At 41.8% G+C, this 21,505-nt stretch overlaps 1 protein-coding gene across 1 annotated transcript; it reads left to right on the forward strand.

Moving 5' to 3' along the window:
- The first annotated feature begins 9,641 nt into the window (after window positions 1-9,641).
- On the forward strand, window positions 9,642-18,026 carry LOC127655079 (dnaJ homolog subfamily C member 3-like). The gene is made up of 6 exons (XM_052142687.1): window positions 9,642-9,829; window positions 16,098-16,208; window positions 16,365-16,489; window positions 16,575-16,649; window positions 17,205-17,357; window positions 17,659-18,026. Exons 1-6 carry the CDS (start codon window positions 9,748-9,750, stop codon window positions 17,842-17,844), a joined length of 732 nt encoding a protein of 243 aa, XP_051998647.1. The 5' UTR covers window positions 9,642-9,747; the 3' UTR covers window positions 17,845-18,026.
- Window positions 18,027-21,505: the final 3,479 nt, after the last annotated feature.

Below are 21,505 nucleotides of genomic sequence, written 5' to 3' on the forward strand. Positions count from 1 at the left end.
CACACATTCATTTCTGACTGAAAGTATTTAGACAATATAATGCAGTCGGTCAAATCACTTCATTTAAATGTAATTAGTCCAAATGCTCCCAATAGTATCCAGCTGCAGACCCGCAGCACCACCAGTTTCAGAACCCCAGTTTCAGAACCCCAGCACCAGAACCTGAAGTGAGGGGTGGAGCTTACGTTCTAAACCGAGTAGCGCCACCTAACGTTTTGGAGCGTAGTTTGCTTTTATTACAAACGAAACATCATACTTTATACGTATGTTATAATGATACATTAAGGTACAGTACAATAAGCATTCTAAAACATTGATCTTGTGTAATATAATTGTATATAGTTATTCGTTTCATTGTATTATGAGAGTTACTTCCTGATCATGATAGTGAAAAATAATGCTTGAAACTTATGGGCATTTTAAATATATATAAAATATACTTTATTTCACAAATTTATTTTTATGTGCAGCATGCATTTTACTTTATGTAAAATAAAACATGTCAAAAAACTAAAAAAGAGAGAAAATTCAGCATCATTTTAAAAGAAACAATAAAAATATATACAACAAATCACCAATTCACCCCTATTGTCATGTCTTGTCCTGTCCAGTCATTGTTTTGTTCTTGTTCTTTCCTTCTACTCTTTCGCCATCTACTGGCCCTCTCTGTTACTTCTCCTCCTTCCTCTCGTTCTCCAGCTGCTTCTCATCTCCCCTTAATTCTCCGTCAATTCCCTTCCCACCTGTTCCCGTTTTACCGCTGATTAGATCTCTACTTCTTTCCCTGCTTTCGCTGCTTTCGTTGTCTGAGTCTCACTTGAGTTTCACACGCTGAAACAATCCACTGTCTACTTGTCGCTGTCCAGTCCTGTCCTATTGGCACCCGCCTCTCTACACTCTCTTCTCCGTTAATTACCTGGATATTTGTGTTCTGTTCAGTTTGCCCCGTGCTGCCAGAAGTATGGTCCCCATGGTCTCGCCTCGATCCCTGTCTACCCCAGGGGAGTCTACAGCCTGACGGCGCAACACTGCAACCCCCGGCTGCCGCCTAAGGGACGCTCGCTAGCCACGTCACCTCGTGGCATTTGACATGATATTTACAATAATATCTCGCTACCATGTCCATCCCTTTATGGCCACCATGTACCCATCCTCTGATGGCTACTTCCAGCAGGATAATGCACCATGTCACAAAGCTCGAATCATTTTAAATTGGTTTCTTGAACATGACAATGAGTTCACTGTACTAAAATGGCCCCCACAGTCACCAGATCTCAACCCAATAGAGCATCTTTGGGATGTGGTGGAACGGGAGCTTCATGCCCTGGATGTGCATCCCACAAATCTCCATCAACTGCAAGATGCTATCCTATCAATATGGGCCAACATTTCTAAAGAATGCTTTCAGCACCTTGTTGAATCAATGCCACGTAGAATTAAGGCAGTTCTGAAGGCGAAAGGGGGTCAAACACAGTATTAGTATGGTGTTCCTAATAATAAGGTGAGTGTATATATATATATATATATATATATATATATATAGCCATCAGAGGATGGGTACATGGTGGCCATAAAGGGATGGACATGGTCAGAAACAATGCTCAGGTAGGCCGTGGCATTTAAACGATGCCCAATTGGCACTAAGGGGCCTAAAGTGTGCCAAGAAAACATCCCCCACACCATTACACCACCACCACCAGCCTGCACAGTGGTAACAAGGCATGATGGATCCATGTTCTCATTCTGTTTACACCAAATTCTGACTCTACCATCTGAATGTCTCAACAGAAATCGAGACTCATCAGACCAGGCAACATTTTTCCAGTCTTCAACTGTCCAATTTTGGTGAGCTCTTGCAAATTGTAGCCTCTTTTTCCTATTTGTAGTGGAGATGAGTGGTACCCAGTGGGGTCTTCTGCTGTTGTAGCCCATCCGCCTCAAGTTTGTGCGTGTTGTGGCTTCACAAATGCTTAGCTGCATACCTCGGTTGTAACGAGTGGTTATTTCAGGCAAAGTTGCTCTTCTATCAGCTTGAATCAGTCGGCCCATTCTCCTCTGACCTCTAGCATCAACAAGGCATTTTCGCCCACAGGACTGCCGCATACTGAATGTTTTTCCCTTTTCACACCATTCTTTGTAAACCCTAGAAATGGTTGTGCATGAAAATCCCAGTAACTGAGCAGATTGTGAAATACTCAGACCGGCCCGTCTGGCACCAACAACCATGCCACGCTCAAAATTGCTTAAATCACCTTTCTTTCCCATTCTGACATTCAGTTTGGAGTTCAGGAGATTGTCTTGACCAGGACCACACCCCTAAATGCATTGAAGCAACTGCCATGTGATTGGTTGATTAGATAATTGCATTAATGAGAAATTGAACAGGTGTTCCTAATAATCCTTTAGGTGAGTGTATATATATATATATATATATATATATATATATATATATATATATATATATATATATATATATATATATATATGTGCAGTACTGTGCAAAAGTTTTAGGCACTTGTGAAAATGGTGGATGTCTTCAAATATAATGACATTAATAGTTTTCACTTAATGTCATAACGTATCGGTTACCTAACGTAACCTCGGTTCTCTCTAGATGAGGGAACGAGTATTGCGTAAGCTAGCTTACGCTACGGGAAAGATTCATCTTTTCTGAGATATTGAAGCCAAAAAATTATCCTTAATTTTTGTATCCATTGTCAACGCAGTGCGGCAGCTGCAGACCTTGAGCGGGCTAGCTAGCGAGCTCATAGGTTGCTCTGCGGCAACTGCTGCAGCCTATAGACGAGCTTGGGCGAACTCGCATCCAATGAGAGGCGTCCGCGCGCTCACTGCAACAAAGCCCGCCAAAATGGGCGTGACTAGAGAGCATATAAGCGTAGTTCGTAGGCTGGAACCCTGGTTTTCATTGACTGAAGCGAAAAGTCGCCGTGGCGCGAGCACGGCCGGCTACGCAATACTGCTCCCTCATCTAGAGAGAACCGAGGTTACGTTAGGTAACCGATACGTTCTCTTACGAGAGGTTCTCTCGTATTGCGTAAGCTAGCTTACGCTACGGGAACCCATTGTCAACGGCGTGCGCGCCAAGCATCCACTGTATGAGCCCCAGGGAATTAAGGGGGGACCCGGGTGAGCCCTTATGAGTGGGGAAATAATATTTGGCCGGCAAGAATGCGGGTCATTGATTGTGTAATACATAAGCACATAGTGGGAAGGGAACGACAGCGCGGCGGTGCCAGTCTGTGTGGAATGTGTCCCATCAGTGCAGCTCACCAGGGGAGCTGTAGCGTATTAAACCGCTAGTAGTTTTGCCTGCAGAGCGGGCACTTCCATATTGTAAAATCTGACAAAGGTGGAGGGGGATGTCCATCCCGCTGCCACACATATGTCGTGAATGGAAATCCCGCTGGACCATGTCCACGAGGATGCCATGCCTCTAGTGGAGTGAGCCCTAATACCCAACGGGCATGGCAGGTCTTTTGACGCATATGCAGCAGCAATAGCGTCCACTATCCATCTAGATAGTGTCTGTTTCGAGGCGGCGAGACCTTTGGTGCGCCCCTCCGAACGAAACGAAAAGCTGCTCAGAGCGTCTGAAAGCGGCGGAGCGCGCAGTATACAATCTCAGTGCTCTGACCGGGCAAAGGAGATTGGCGTCGCGTTCGCTATCGGGTGCTGTCAGCGCCGATAGGGAAATGACCTGTGCTCTGAAAGGAGTACCGATCACCTTGGGAACATAGCCGTGTCTAGGCTTTAAAATGACCTTGGAGTCACTTGGTCCAAACTCAAGACACGCAGCGCTGACAGACAGCGCGTGAAGGTCTCCCACACGTTTGACTGATGACAGGGCAGTCAGAAAAACGGTTTTGAGTGAAAAGTATTTCAAATCCACGGATTGAAGTGGTTCGAAAGGGGGGGCTTTCATAGTTTCGAGAACTATAGAAAGATCCCAGATAGGAACCAATGGGGGCGCGGGGGTTCATCCTTCTAGCTCCCCTGAGGAAGCCGGATGACCAGCTCGTTTTTACCCCATGACTGGCCGTGCAGGGGTTCAGCGAACGCCGCAACGGCCACCACATACACTTTGAGCGTGGATGGGGATCTGCCCTTATCCAGCAGCTCTTGTAGAAATACGAGCAGCGACTGACACCCCACATGTCCGCGGGTCCAGGTCTCGGTCGGTGCACCATTTTGAGAACACAGACCATTTTGACGCATAGAGTCTTCTCGTGGAAGGGGCTCTAGCGTGTATGATGGTGTTTATTACTCCTTCTGGCAGAGCGACGGGTAGTCGTTGATCACCCACGCATGCAGCGCCCAGCGCTCTGGGTGGGAATGCCAGATTGTGCCGCGAGCTTGAGAGAGGAAATCTGCTCTCACTGGGATGGGCCACGGCGCTGTCAGTGACAGCTGCGTAAGCTCCGGGAACCATGTCTGATTCACCCAATGCGGGGCTATGAGGAGCACCGAGTGACGCTGCTTCCTGATCCTCTGCATTACCTGTGGCAATAGCAAGACGGGAGGGAAGGCGTAAGCGGGCGTCTGGGCCAGTCCTGGGCCAGCTGTCCTCGCTTCGAGAAAAAAATTGGGCAGTGAGAGTTCTCTTTGGACGCAAAGAGGTCTATCTCTGCTCTGCCGAATAGGTGCCATAACGCCTGGACTGTTTGAGCGTGCAGGGACCATTCCCCTGGGGGATTATTGTCTCTGGACAGTCTGTCCGGGCCGCCGCTCAGGTGGCCTGGCACGCGCGTCGCCCTCAGCGAGCGCAGGTGGCACTGGGACCCACTCAGTATGCGTTTCGTCAGATGGAAGAGGTTCCTGGATCTGACACCGCCCTGACGGTTTAGGTAGGATACCACAGATCTGTTGTCCGAACAGACCAGGACGTGGTGACCCTGAATGACCGGGAGAAAGCGCACGAGCGCGTACTCGACTGCTATCATTTCCAGACAATTTATGTGAAGGAGCTTTTCCTGAACTGACCATAGGCCGAAAACCGGAGAGCCCTCGCAGACCGCGCCCCAACCCGTGTTGGACGCGTCTGTCGAGATGACTTTTCGGCGAGATACAGCTCCCATTGTCACTCCCCGCTGATACCATTCGGCCACTGTCCAGGGCTGCAGAGCTGAAATACAGGTCTGAGTCACCTTGATGGGCTGGCGGCCTGTGGCCCAAGCCCAGCGAGATGCGCGGGTGTTTAGCCAATGCTGAAGCAGGCGCATGTGCAGTAAACCCAGCTGAAGTACTGCTGCGGCTGAGGCCATGTAGCCTAGCACTCTCTGAAATTTCTTCAGAGGTGTGAGGCTGTTCATCTGAAATGACGCGGCTAGTCGCTGCACACGGCGCGCACGCTTGTGTAGATAAGCGAGCCGTCATTGCCACTGAGTCTAGTTCTATTCCAAGGAAGGAAATTGCCTGACTGGGCTGTAGTGAGCTCTTGGTCCAATTGACTGCAAGGCCCAAACTGTTCAGATGACTGAGGAGAACTGTCCTGTGAGACAGAAGCTCCGTATGTGATTGTGCCAAAATCAGCCAATCGTCCAAATAGTTCAGAATTCGCAAACCCTGACTCCGCAGGGGTGCGAAGCGCCGCGTCCAGGCACTCGCGAAAAGTACGGGTGCTAAGGGCAGGCCGAACGGAAGGATGGTGTATTGATATACCTGGCCGTCGAAGGCTAATCTCAAGAATGGCCTGTGACGGGATTTATCTGAATCTGAAAGTATGCATTTTTCAGATCGAGAGAAATAAACCAGTCCCCTGGCGCACATGCGCGAGGAGTTTGCTGGTTGTAAGCATTTTGAACGGTCTTTTGCAAGCGCTTTGTTCAAAACCCTGAGATCTAATATTGGTCTGAGGCCGCCGTTTTCTTGGGGACAAGAAAATAACGGCTGTAAAACCCCGACTCGCTCAGGGAGGCGGCACTCTCTATGGCCCTTTTGCACAGAAGGTTTGCTATTTCTGAACGAAGCATGCACGCTGCTTCCATGTTCAAAGTAGTTTCGAGTCACGCCTGAAGCAAGGAGGACGGCGATCGAACTGTAGCAAATAGCCCTGTTTTATTGTGATTAACACCCATTCGGATATCCCTGGAATATCTTCCCACGCTTTGAAGCGTAATGTTAGAGGGTGACTGGCCAAATCGCTCTGATTGCCGCACACAGCCGCTGAACAGAATGTGTGAGCGCTTACTGTGCTTATGCTGGACTGCTCGCAGACAGCATGGACAGGCTGTTCTGTGAGTGACTTCCGATTGAGGTGAATGGGGAAAGAGTCACGTCTGTTAAGTGATGCGCAAGCATAGCCACGGGCACGGGACTTACATACAGAGAAGTGTTTGCTGGCCGTGTGACAGAGCGGGCAGAGAATGGGCGCGCGCATGTATTCGTGAGCGCATTTATTGACTCTAACACTAGAGTGGTTCGTAACCGCTTTTGAGTGTGCTCTGATGGGGACACGGAACGTGTAATGCTTGTGTGTAGAGGTGAACACTAGATTGTGGGCACATTTTCTACACATAAGGCTGGTCGTGTGACAGAGTGGCCAGAGAATGGGCGCGCGCACGGATTCGTGGGTGCGTTTATTAACCCTAACACTCGAGCGGGTCGTAACCGCTTTATGTGAGTGTGTCTCTGATAGGGACACGGACGTGTAATGCTTGTGTGTAGGGGTGAACACTGAATTGTGGGCACATTTTCTACACATAAGGCTTTATTTTGGGTCGCCGTGGAAACGGCGTTTGAGTGCAGGCAAGCGGGTAATATCACCGGCTTGTTGGCTGCTGAATCCACCACTGCAGTAGCCTGAGAGAAGGGGACTGACAGGGGCGTACGGGACTTACATACAGCTGGCCGTGTGACAGAGCGGGCAGAGGAGGGCGCGCGCCGGGCTCGTGGGCGCGTTTAACTCCAACACTCGAGCTGGTCGTAACCGCTTATGTGAGTGTGCTCTGATAGGGACACGGATGTGTAATGCTTGTGTGTAGGGGTGAGCACTGGATTGTGGGCACATTTTCTACACATAAGGCATGTTTACTCTTTACAAGATTTCTTTGGGTCGCCGTGAAAACGGCGTTTGAGTGCAGGCAAACGGGTAGTATCACCGGCTTGTTGGCTGCTGAATCCACCACTGCAGTAGCCTGAGAGAAGGGGACTGACAGGGGCTAAGCTTTGACGGTGGTCCGGCCGTGGCGGGACTGAGCCGTCGCTTTCTCAACAACGCTAGGAGGACTTCGGTTGCTCAGGTTTCAGTACAATCTTAGGCCGAGGCCCGCAGGGGGCGGCGGTCTCGCGGTGGCTGTCTGAGCGCGATCGAGGGCGGCCGCCCTGTCGACGCTGAGAAGTCTGGCTTGTTGAGCTGGGCGCTGTGAAGAGGCTCGTGCAGGAGGCTGGTCACGTGGGCGGCCTGCAGAGGAGCTAGCGCGACGAGGCAGAAAGAGATTCATGGCTTGGGCTTCGAGAAACGGTCAACAATGCCACTCACCGCGGAACCGAAGAGACCGGACAGAGAGAGTGGCGCGTAGTGCGTTCAGCTTCTCCCAAGTCGGCTAGTCAGATCTGAAACAGCCTCTGTCTGTAAGACGGCCATGGAATGCAGAGCAGATGCGCTTGGCCGGCGGCGGTATAGGCGCGGCCAACACAGGCGGAAGTAGTTCTGCAGGACTTAGACGGAGCACCAGCTTAGACCGCCATCTCGCGGAGGGCGGGCAAAGGTGCGGCGTGGAGTCTGTTGGGAGCCTGCTCAGGGGGCGGTGACCACTCGAGCCCGAGGCGGTCGACGGCCTGTGTGAGGAGGCGCGTTAGTTCTCCTTCGACTCCGGCGCGGGTCCTGCTGGATTCCTGGGCCGAGGAGGAGGCGTGTGAGCCTGACCACTCCTCGCTGTCCGAAGCCATGATGGAACAGCCCTTATCCTCCGCTTCTTCGTCCGAGATGGCAGCAGAGCAGCCACTCGGCGGCAACTGCGCGTCCCGGGTGGGCGGGGAGGGTGAAGGCGATGCTCGAGGGAGGGACTCCGGCGAGGCAATCGCTTCTACCACTGGTTCCGGCAGCCTTTGAGAGCGGCGCTTTTTACTGCGCGGCTGAATGGAAGGCAGCGCGGCGGCTTCGGTCCTGAGCGCTTCGAGTCGAGCCCGCAGGGTCGACAACGGAAGCTCCTCGCAGAGATCGCATCCGCCTTCAGCGAGGGTGAGCTCTGCATGCCCCAGTCCCAGGCAGAGAGCGCAGATGACGTGGCGGTCTCCGGTGCTGAGAGGGGCGCATCATGAGGCGCAAGTGGAGCGAGGCATCTTTAAAAAGACGCCGTACTCTTTTGTGAAGTTCATAAGAACTAGCTTGCTTTAAAAAGGATACGTCGCCGGATGGCGTAGCTCGCAGGACGGCTGAAGGTGGCGAAGACGGCCGGCTTCTTCGAGCGCTGTCCACGCTTGCTTGATGCCCCTCGAACGGCGACGCGGCTTCCAGTTCAGAGATGCGAAGAGCTTCGCTGAAGAGATGAAAATCAGGGTTCCAGCCTACGAACTACGCTTATATGCACTCTAGTCACGCCCATTTTGGCGGGCTTTGTTGCAGTGAGCCTCTCATTGGATGCGAGTTCGCCCAAGCTCGTCTATAGACTGCAGCAGTTGCCGCAGAGCAACCTATGAGCTCGCTAGCTAGCCCGCTCAAGGTCTGCAGCTGCCGCACTGCGTTGACAATGGATACAAAAATTAAGGATAATTTTTTGGCTTCAATATCTCAGAAAAGATGAATCTTTCCTGTAGCGTAAGCTAGCTTACGCAATACGAGAGAACCTCTCGTAAGAGAACATTTATATTTCCTATTGACACTAAAGCTGAATATATAAATAACCATCTTAAGACAAATGCTTAAGTGAAACGTCTTATGTGCCTAAGACTTTTGCACTATACTGTGTGTATATATATATATATATATATATATATATATATATATATATATATATATATATATTGCACACATACATGCACACACCCACAAGCTCTGAAAAGGCTTATGAATGGACTACGAACAGTTTGCATACACTTTTTTTTACATCATATCAGCTTAGCATAGTCACTTCCTGCCAATATATAATTTGATTTAGACTCCATAAATACCATTAAAACAAATAAAAACGTTAAAATATTATCGTCAATAGATAATAATCTGATAAACTAATAAACAGCGTCACCTCGTGGCATTTGACATGATATTTACAATAATATCTCAAAGCTAAACAGAACAGCCGAACAGTTACAGACGATGAAATAATTCTTATGTGTCTCTAACTTAAATGTACACTTCTAATGTAGTTTGCTTGTTGTATTCTGGCTTTAAACTCTCATTTATGTCTAGGACATCGGTGAAACACTTTCTAACATGTCATTTTTGAGGTACACTCCTTTCTGAATGGAAGTCCTAGCAGATTTATTACACGTAAACAAAAACAAAAAAAATATTTTAATCCATTACATTCAGGATGTTTTAATCCATTACATTCAGGATGCTTGCTCACTGCTTCGCATGCGCAGACAGAATCAAAATAATGATGCCGTGGCTGGCCTTAAGTTGAACACGGCGCGATGGGAGGGGTTTGAAAAAGTTTCAGCCAATCAGAGGGACCCACGACCAATAGCACGATGTCTGCTGGCCTGACAGCTATGCGAATGCACAGCGTGTCTTTCAGAAGTTTATACAATATATAAAAGATTTGACTGAGTAAAGGAAAAGGAAACATGGTTGCTATAATCCCAGCGGGGCAAAAATTACTAAACTACGTTCCTTATTTACTGGTTCTGATTGATCTTCGTTACGAAGGTAAGTGGTCAGTGCTAACGCTGGTTAAACGAAACCTTTTAATGAGGGTTTTACTTAGAAACTGTAAGTTTGTCATCATGTACAATATTTTGACAAAGTGAATGTAGAAAAGACAGTGAGGAATAAAACATTGGAATGACCCATGGAAACATTGAGATTACACATCTGTCAAGTTCCAGTTTAACAGTAGGCAAGCCTTAAAAATGAATAATGGTGATAAATAGTTGTCTGTGAACTCTTTGTTTAGTTATTGTGGTGTTGTGTATTGTATATTACGTTTAAAACAATAGTTCACCCAAAAATGGAAATTCTCATTCATTCCTACTATTCAGTGCCATTTCAGCTTGGTAAATTTCTATCAAAAAAAGTAAAAATTTCCATGATTTAATAATTTTATCTGAAGAATGGCTTGTTACACTACAAGAAAAATATATTGGTCCAGCTCAGGATATGACTCTTTAATAATTTTGACGAAATTCTTCACCCATGCAAAGGCCACATGTCCACCCTGTTACCGGACATTCTCATCTCAATTAATAAATGTTTTGAATTCACAATTATTGTAATATTTACATTTTCTAAGAGCTAACATGTCCCTCACTATACCCTGCAAATGTATTTTAACTTAATATTCATTAACAAGCATTATCTTGAAAAAAGTTTTTGTATTTTAAGGCACAGTGGTAATTTTAACACATTTCTTTTAGAATAAAAAGACATTTCAATGGAATTTTGCCCCATTTTTAAATTATTTCATTTTACCATTTCATTCAATAAAATTAACCACAAAAATATGCATAACATTTGTTGAACTTATTTTATTAACTTAAACCAACACAGAGGTAACAGGGTGGACAGAGGGGTAACAGGGTGGACATCACACCACACCACTGAACAACAATAAATGTCATCAACTCATTTACCCTGGCACCCCCTGATGAAGAAAGACACATGTCCACATCAACATTCAAACTTAAACATTTTTTAGATAACTTAAAATTCACACTTTTTTGAAGTTCATATGTTTACAGATAACAGTAATAGCAACAGTAAACTACTGAACAAACCAGCATCCCAGGTGCAGCAGACAACGGTGCCATTTCCTGACAAATACATGCATACCATTTAAGCTACTCTTTTCTTGAAGGTATATAACAAATAAATGTATAATAAATAAATGTATAATAAATTAATTATAATACCAATTCAAGCTTTAAACACTTATTTATTTAGCATTTACACCTACTCTGTTACAATATGTCCACCCTGTTACTGTGCAAAACAGTAACAGGGTGGACAGTAACAGGAGGGACATTTTATGCTAAAGTTAGACATTGCTACTCATGTGATGAAAAACAAGCTAGTGCGCAGTGATCACTGAGGAAGATTTTTAACCTGTTTATTAACCATATTTTCAAAATTAAAAACAATTATAAGTTTCCACTATAAATAGGCATAACAGGGTGGACATGAAAAAAGGGTGAATTAAGGAGTGATACTTACTCTGCTTCTTGAAGAGAATTTGCCGCCAAAAAGTATTCAAATTCCTGAGAGTCATGTGATTAGAGTAACAGTCAAGGGGCGTGTTCAGAGGGATTTTCCATCAGAGTAACAGGAGGGACATTCAATTCAGGGACACAACATATTTTAAAGACTTTTAAGCATTAAAAATGTATTACTAACAAAAAGTATATTTTGTTGAGGAATATTATAAATAAGAATATACAACAATATTGAAAAATTTCGAATTTATTAGATTTTTATTACTTATATTTGTGGCTGAATTTATACAAGCTTACTTGGGGACATGGCAGTTTAGTCTACTTGCACTAAAATCAGGGTCAATATTTTTTTAATTAATTAATCCTGGGTACATATTATTGTGTTCTATGGTAAAGGGGGGTTAAGTATTTAAGATGATCATTTAAAAACAAGTATTAGCCCATTTTTACTCAAAATATACCACATTATGTCATGAGGACTCAAATGGCACCGAATGCTAAGAATGACCCATTTACTCACTTTCATGTGTATGACTTTGAATTGAATTATTTCTTGGCTCTGTAGGTCCATACAATGCAATTGAATGGTGGCCAGAACTTTGAAGCTGAAAAAAGCATTTTAAGACAGCATAAAATAAACTGCAGGACTCCAGTGGTTAAATCAGTATCATCAGGAGTGATGTGATTGTGGGAGAAAAAGATCAATATTTAAGTACAATATTTTTTTTTTTTACTATAAATTCTCCTCCCTGCCAGTAGGTGGCAATATATTTAAGAATGTAAATAGCCAAAAACAAAAAAAGAAGAATGTGAAAATGAAAGCAGAGATTTATAGTAAAACATGGCTTAAATGTCTGTTTCTAAGGTGAACTATCCCTTTATTTCTACAGAATTTATAAACACAGAAATATCACTGGAATGGAATAAATTAGTGTTTACTGTGTTCAACTCTGGTGTACTCTTTTCTAGTTTACTCATGTATACTCTACTGTACTGTAGTGTAGTGTAGTGTTGTCAAAAATACCGGTACTCCGGTACCAAGTCGGTACTCAAACAAAAAATTCTTTACGATACCAGAATTTCTGGAGGTACCGGGTCTGCCTGGTACCATACAGAGTCGGGAACTTTCGAACGCTCACAAGCAAAAGAAAACGACAAGCAAAGTAGCTGCTGCTGTGGAGTCTCAACAGAATCTTGTCGAAAAGAAAAGTGGAAAAAGCCAGGTTTGGAAATTCATAGGTTCAGGGAAACATCATAGATCAGCAAAAACCTATTTGTAAACGCCGCTTTTGCAATTTTCTGACGAAAGGAGGAAACACATCAAACTTAATAAAGCACCTGAAAGACAGACACACAGATTTATTCAAGCAACTAAAGCAGGTGAGTTTAAAAGCATATTATCATTTGCATTAGGGCTGAAACGTTTAGTCGACATTATCGACATCGTCGAAAATACAAAATTGACGAGAAAAATGTTAGTTGTTGAATAGTTGTTTGATCTCATTTAACGCAACATGAAATCACAATAAACTAACAATGACGCATGAAAGCAGCAGTTCACACCTGATGGAGGAAGAATTACACAGATTATGCCAGATGCACTCTAAACTTTCACAGTTTATTTTATGTAGATCCCAAATTATTAGGTAATTATAAAAAAAAGTACATTCAGAAGCATGTACCGTTGTGGAATAAGCGGAGGCGGAGCTCTTGAAAGGAAACATCCCGGCGTTACAGCTTAACACTAGAACTACCGGAATTCTATAACTACTAGAATGGCCATAGCGGTCATTCTGACCGTTCATACTAGACTGTACCTTATGTCATTTTTTTCATGTCATATTTACATTAGAAACTTCTATTGAGGTTTTAGAATGAAGCTTCTAATGTCTGTCGTCATGTTTTATGACGTCATCACCCTAAAAAAAATAAAAATCCTTGAACAAAATCCTCAATTTGAATAAAATAGTATAATATGGATTAAATGGAGCACGGAGCGCCAAGCGAACGCAGATAGGCCTACATAATACAATCTTTTTTGTAATATATAATAGTGCTAGACTATACAAAAAAAAAAAAAAAAAATAAAAAATAAATATATATATATATATATATATATATATATATATATATTAGCTGCTAGACTGCCCCGGAAGGTGCGTGCCTCAGCTTTGTGTCCAGCAAGTTTTTTCACCACAGTGAATTTTTGTTTTGAAATTTCTAAATGCCAACAAACATGGATTGAGGCAGAATATTTCGTTAGATAAAAACATGTGAATTTTGGAAATTATTACATCGATCTTTTTTCAAAACATGTTGACTTTTGGACTTTACAACGCTCTGGATTTATTGGAAATGTTTGGACAACACGAATCGGAAACAATCCTATGCAGCCACCACTGGAATAAAAATCCACGAATATATTATATATCTGTTATATTAATAATAAACACCAGGACACGAAATTTAAATTCTAATGAATGTAAAAATTTATTATTTCATCGACAACCACAGAACTTGCTATTGTAGCTGATTACAGATACAAATTTTATTATTTATTTTCTATTATTTTTCTTTTGTAAAATAAAAACAAATCAATACAATAGCTTATAAAAACATCACCAATGTGTATTTCAATGCATAGTAAAAACTTTACATGTATGAAACGCATATAGACCTAACCCAAAATGGCCAAAACAGTTAATAAAGAATACGAACATTCACTAAACTGTGGGAAAACAAACTGATTTAGAAAGCAATATTTGTTTTACTTAAGCAAAAATATCATGCTGTAAAACTATAATGAAAATATTATGCTGTAAAACTATAATGAAAATATTATGCTGTAAAATCATTATGAATGAATTCTCCTGAAAGTGGGCTCACTTGAACAAGGCATCTGGTTGTTATGGGGGCAAACACCGCACATCATTCACTGACGCTTGTGGATCGATTACTCACAGTCAACACAGGTACTCTCTACCTTCCATGTACAGCTCCCACACACTACCTTTTGACATTTGTCACAAGTGTCCTTAGTTTTGTTTTTCTTGCAGTTTCTCCACACTTGGCACTGCCTTCCCCTCTCCATTATCAGCTGCTCCTGCCTGGGTCCTCGCACCATCAGCTGTGTGGCTTTTGCTCTCATATGACCGTATGTGAAGTTCATTTGCCTGTCGCAATTTGAAGATCCTCTGCGACATTCTCTCATTTTTGCATTCCTTGAACATGATGGAAGCATTTATCGCAGCCAGGTCAAGGATATTATAATACACAGCCACTGTCCATCTACATGTGGGTGCGTTCACATAGTATTTCCTCGCCATTTGATCTCATCTACTCCGAACTTGGTTCTGTTGTAGTATGTGATTGTCTCTGGTTTAGCCTTTTGGCCACTTGTGATGGCAACAGCTGTGTGGACAGTGCTTTCCTTCTTTTGCACTGATAGACTGTGAGCGTTACATTGTCACTTCTCAGCACCTCCGTGGTGAACAGCACCCTTTGTTCCTTTACGTAGCAAACGCAGAAATGCGTGTGGTCAAAATGACCGTTATGGCCATTCAAGTTAGAAACACTCAGAACTCTTTTTTTTTGTTTTGAAATTTTTATAAAATAACAATGTTAGAATAAAATATACACACATTTAAGAAAAGTCATTGTCCTATGGTTATATGGGTTTTATTTCAACAAAGTTATTACATTGCAAAATGTAAAAACGGTCAAAATGACCTCCGTGGTAGTTCTAGTGTTAAATGCAGTAAAATTTTATGCGTTATAGCTTTATTAAAGTTCAAATAATACAGAAGCAGATCATGTTAATAACTATAAACTCAGAAACTGGCATTTCTCTGTGTGGTAAGTGCCTCTTCTATAAGTTGTGTGAATGTCCCAATCTAAGGGGGAGAGATTGAAACTGCACCCGGTTGAGAGAGGCTCTGCCTCGGGGATGCTCATCCCTCGAGCGTGCTTGCTTAATGCAGCTAGATTAGAACTTATTTAATCATAATATCTATAAATATATGTCCATATGCATTTCTTATCATGAAGAAAAATGGCAAAATGCAGCTTTATTAATAAGAGAGCACTTTGCACTTTAGTTTGGAAATTGTTTTTTATTCATTCTATTGTATGCTTGTTTATTTAGTTGTTTTTTTTTTTTTTAGTACTTGGTAAAACTTTTAATTAAAAGTTGCAAAAGTTGAAGAAAATCTTATATAAGTGTTCAAAAATACTTTAAGCATACATTGTTCAGTTTTGTTATAAAAATAATATATTTAAATGAAAGTGTTGCTCAATGGCATATTTTTGTTCTTAGATCTGCTGCTAATGTTTTGTAGACTTTGTTATAAAAGAGTTTTGTTTAATAACCTGTTTTTGTGTTTTGCTTTGGTACTGAAAATGGTATCGAGTACCGTGAAATTTCACTGGTATTGGTACCGACTACTGAAATTTTGGTAACGTGACAACACTAGTGTAGTGTAGTATACTGTAGTACTATAGTGTGTTTTGATTGATTGAGGCATACTGTACCCCTCTAACTCTACTCTAATATACTATAATCTGTACTGCAGTGCAATGTACTAAACATGACTTTAATGTACTTTACTGGAATGTACTCTAATCTAGTGTAATTTTAAAGAAAGTAATGATGGAGGCATATTAGCCTATATAATACTAACTACACTTGTTTACTCTAGATACTTTTTATAAGATATTATCCATTCCAGATGTCAAACTCAATTTGTTTTTCATGCAATGATTTTCAGGAGTTAATGCTGGGAAGGATAGTGGTGTTGAAAATCATCTGGAGATAGGGAAGAAGCTTCTGGCCGCTGGACAACTGGCTGATGCTCTGTCCCACTTCCATGCTGCTGTTGGTGAGTTTGGATCACCCAAATCTATTTGGTGCAACAAAGCTTTTATACATGACAACCTAAATGTGATATTGTGTGTAGTGGGGAATGATGCATGCATGCATTGATATAATGTTTTTCTAGATTTATTTATATGCTTTTTTTTTTTTACATAATCAGATGGAGACCCCCAAAATTACATGGCTTACTATAGAAGAGCAACTGTGTTCCTAGCCATGGGAAAATCTAAATCTGCACTACCAGACCTTAGCAAAGTCATTGAACTTAAACCAGACTTCACATCGGTGAGTTCTGCTCCTCACAGAATCACTTGACACTGTGTTAAAACTGAATAAGATCTATCAAAACCTGTTCCTTCTTAATCCAAAGGCGAGGCTTCAGAGAGGCAGCCTACTGCTAAAACACGGCAAACTCGATGAAGCAGAAAGTGATTTCAAAAAAGTGGTGAGTGACATTTGGATATCATTGCCATATATTTTCTAAAACAACTTCTTATTAATATTTTCAAAATCTGGAGCAGGTCTGTAAAAGCACGGACAGCTTTAACAATTATTACAGTGCTTTCTAAATCACATATGAACATTTCAATTATGGAACTTATGAGGAAATGCAATATTTATTTTCTCCCTAATAAGTCTTCCCGAAGTGCCCCAGGTCTAATTAAGCACTCAAAATGTCTATGTTTTCCCTCTTTGGAGAATTCTCAGTTGAGTCAATCAGTGCCTCATATTCCCAGCCTGATACCCCAAAGGCTTAATTTCACCTGCACACTTTAAATGAGCATACAGGACTCTTCTATTCTAATTCACAGTTGAAATTCGTGGCAATTTAGAATTGTGGTAAAACTATATATATATATATAGTTTAATTAGTTTTATATACACTTAGATATCTGTTTTCTTAAGGATGATACAGTTGAAAAAAAATATAAACAAGATATTATAATAGAGGACTTCATCTTTAATATTAAAAAAAAAAACAAATCTCTCTCTAATCCAGCTCAAATCAAACCCAAGCAGCAGGGAAGAGCAGGAGGCGAAGAGCCAGCTGAAGAAATCTGATGAAATTCAGAGATTGGTGGCTCAGGCTCAGAACGATTTCAACCGCAAAGAATACAGCTCAGCCGCATCACACCTTGACATCATAATCGAAGTGAGTTTACCTGGATTAAGTTCCTCCCTTTAGCAGCACAATTGTTTTTTATTGAATTTAGAAGTGCATATTTACTGTAGGTAATCCATCTTTCTATTTTTTTTTGTCTTTGTGCATACAGAAAGGATTGTTTGTGCTCTATAAGAGGTTTTGTCATGTTAGTTTGCCTTATTGAAACTAGATCACAAGCAGTTAAAATCAATGCAAATATCATCTTAATTGCCAATAATGAAGGATTGTTTACAATACTACCATGGATTACTGTTATCAAGTCACTTTTATTTGCCTGTCATCTTCTCAGACATGTGTGTGGGATGTGGACTCCAGAGAGATGCGGGCTGAGTGTTTCATTCAGTTGGGTGATATGGGCAAAGCCATCAGTGACCTCAAAGCTGCTTCAAAATTAAAAAGCGACAACACTCAGGCTTTCTACAAGCTAAGCACCACCTATTACAACCTGGGAGACCATGAGATGTCCCTCAAGTAAGATTTTACATATGGTTATTAATGCATTTAAGTCTGAATGGAATCTTGAAGTGCTACAAAAGAATACTAATGCTATGTTTGTAATGCTGTAGTGTACTGTTTATTACATACTGTGTGGTCTATACAATATATTGCCTACTACGTTTAAAATGTTTTATGTGAAACAGTACTCCAAGTTAAATGTTTTAAACAGAAGTAGTATACTACAGAGTTGTCACATCTCCTGCAGTTTACATGTTGGAGATAAATATGGTTATTTTGCATTTTTAATAAAATTGTATTACTTCTGGTTCTTTGATCACACTAGAAATGGAAGGTTGAGTGCAGTTTATTGTATTGTGGAATACATTATTGAGGTTGACGGATGGTGGATTTTGCCGATAATAATTAAGGAATATTCCATGTTCAATGCAAGATAAGCTCAATCGAAAGCATGTTTGGCACAATGTTGATAACAACAGAAAATAATTTTGACACGTCCCTCCTTTTCTTAAAAAAATAAAGAGCAAAAATTGAGGTTACAGTGAGGCACTTGCAATGGAAGTGAATGGGGCCAATTTCTGGAGGGGTTAAAGGCAGAAATGTTAAGCTTATAATTTTATGAAAGCACTTGCATTAATTCTTCTGTTAAAACTCATATATTATTTGAACCTTAGTTGTTGAAATCATAATTTTACAGTCATTTTAGGGTTTGTTGACATTACATTGTCATGGCAACAAAGTTTTAAAATTAGCTATATCTTTACACAGAAAAGAGTAGTAAGTGATTTTATCACATTAAAATCATGTTAATATGCATATTGTGTACGTCTTGTGGCTATATTTTGAAACAGTGTGTATTTTAATGTTTGTGGATTGCCCACCATTCATCTCCAATGTAAGTGTAAATGTAACCCAGGTTTTTGCTTTTTTTAACGAAAAGGAAGGACGAGTCCAAATATCTTTTTGTGGTAATCAACATAATGTCAAAAATGTTGTCGATTGAGCTTAACTTGTATTGTACCCGGAATATTCCTTTAAGGTAGTGGGAAAGGCCAATAATAATAACCAAATAATTGGCTGACATTTTAAAGTGGATTTAGAGAGTGTTACAAATGTTCTTATTCTTTACTTACTATGACATAGACTACGTTTACATGCACTTAAGAAAACTTTTTTTCAGGGTTTTTGCTGAAAGCGGCATAAATAGTATAAATGAGAATGGCTATTTCCTTATGATCTTTAAGGGATTAAGAGAAAGTTGTTTAACATACCTAGGTTTCTCCCAGAGAAAGCTGCTTTTGTGACCATGTAAACACATATGCTGCGTTCTAACAGGTTTTTGAGGAGCGCCATGTGAATGGAACAGGTAGAAGAACAAACATCATAGGATAGAGCCCAACAACAATTAAACAAAACATTTCTGGGTGTACAGTGGGAAAAGTACATATATACCCATTTATAAACACCACAAAAATATGCGCTCATATATTGACAGTGTTGTGGCAAAAAATTATCAACCAACCATTATCACTGCGTAAGAGACACTCTGACTCAAACAGTCTTTTAAAATAATTTATTCTTGCAAGAAGGACCCGGTCATTACACAGGAGTTGATCTGTGCCATGAGTGGGACCTAGAGGGGAGGGCTGACTTGTATTTTATACTCTTTTATCCCAAGGTTTCTCAACAAAAGCAGATCCTCCCCCTCTGCATCCCTCAGACACAGAGGCATTCCCCTGCAATGACTATTACTGATCAATGAGTATCAAAATTTCTACAACAATTCCCCGCTTTTTATCATTCAGATTACTCAATCACAATAATAAACAATAAGACAAATTTTAAGTCATACCATCACACTTACACTCTTCATCTCTGATTTTCGCATAAATGATCACTCTCTTAAACATTTGTGAAATAACATTTGGAAAAATAAAAAGCTTAGGCTGTTTTTTGTGGGGATAGTCCCATAAGTATTAGCAAGCAAAGACTTTATCTGAAGCCGGGCTAAATGAGTAAACACTGTTACTGCACGTCTGACATAAAATCAGACCCTCAGACACTTCAGTATAAACAAGAAATAGTGTAAAGATTAAGTAGGAAAAAACACATCAATTTAACACTTTGGTTATGTCAGCAGGCTGTAAAAAAATACAAAGAATAAAGTATAATAAAATCCCTCATTTCAAACCCTCTCCTTGTACGTCATCTCGTAACAGTGATGACAGCTGCTTACAACCCTCTTTACATATCAAAACATTCTCAGAAAGAAAAGACATACCTCATTTTAACACATTTCACAGTAGCTCTCGCTACTTGTATCATCATATTTGTGTTCATCATCCTCTGGATGTACTGTAATTTTACCATTTGAACAGACACCCCTGCTTTAACCAGTCTCTGTACTGAACTGGAAACACCCGTTATGATGCATGGTAAACATAACAATATTAACAGTCCTACCACCGCAATTGGCAACACAGTTTGAATCAGCCAATACCCCCATCCTCCCCAGAGATTCATAAACCAAGTAACCCCTGTACTCTCAATATGTTCTGGCTCCTGTACGGCTTTTCTCATGTGTTCAATTACATTCGTGATGTTGTCACTGTAATCTGGAATATTGAAACAACAAGACATTCCCAACATTTTGCAAACTCCCCTTTCTCTGCAGTTAACATATCAAGAACCAACCTGTTTTGAATCTCTTAACTATTTCATTTCATCATTGTTAAAGCATTTTCTGTGCTATTAGCTATTGTTAATACTTTCCATGCTAGCCCATTTATCTTAGTAATTGTTACCGTTGTACCCACATTCATCAAAGCTTGATAAAAACACCCTGACTAGTTATTTGGCATCCGATGAAATGCCCTGTTGCCACACACCCACACTGCTGCAGGTGAAATTTCATGTGGCTTGCTGAATGGGCATGTGAAGTTGACTTCTTTGTCGTTGATGACGGCTGTACAATTGTCCGCTGTTCTGTCCTTCACGTTGATTCTGACCCTGCAGTCAGACATCCTGCTTTAATTCTTTTCAGTTCGTACCTTTTCACGATGATTACTGCTTGTGACCACACGATGGGGTCCACTCTGCACACAGGCCGTGTTATCCTCTGTGGTTGGCCTTGCGCTTCCACTGATAGTGGTACTTATGCTACGTTCACACCGGACGCGAATAGCGCGTCAAATTCGCGCCTACCGCGTCTAGTTATACGCTTGAACACTTTGAATTATGGCAAGCCGAAGTGTTCACAAACGCCTGGCCAGGCGTCCGATTGCACATTGACACGTCAAAAGCGTGCGTTCGACAGCCAAACGCGCGTCAAAAGCGTGCGTTTTTGCCATAAAAAGCGCGCGGTTTTTGCATCAAAGCGCGCGTCAGGAACGCGCGTTTGGCTGTCAGAACGCACGCTTTTGACGTGCGCTTTGGGGGTCACCGAAAACGCACGCTTTTGACGCGCGTTTATCATAACAAAAATGGGCGTCGAAAACGTGTGTTTCGAGTAGGACGTTATGAACGTGTAAACAGGTAAACCACACAGGCAGTGCCAGCGTGTGTGAAGTGTTCATACAGGCGAAAAGAACGTGCTCGTTCATTTAGTGTTCTCTGAATCGCAAGTCGAAAGCGTGTGATGTCTTATGTCCCGGTTTCTTGTATTGTCATTAAACCCAAGG

The sequence above is a fragment of the Xyrauchen texanus genome, chromosome 14, assembly GCF_025860055.1.
Source record: "Xyrauchen texanus isolate HMW12.3.18 chromosome 14, RBS_HiC_50CHRs, whole genome shotgun sequence".
In the NCBI taxonomy this organism is placed as follows: domain Eukaryota; kingdom Metazoa; phylum Chordata; class Actinopteri; order Cypriniformes; family Catostomidae; genus Xyrauchen; species Xyrauchen texanus.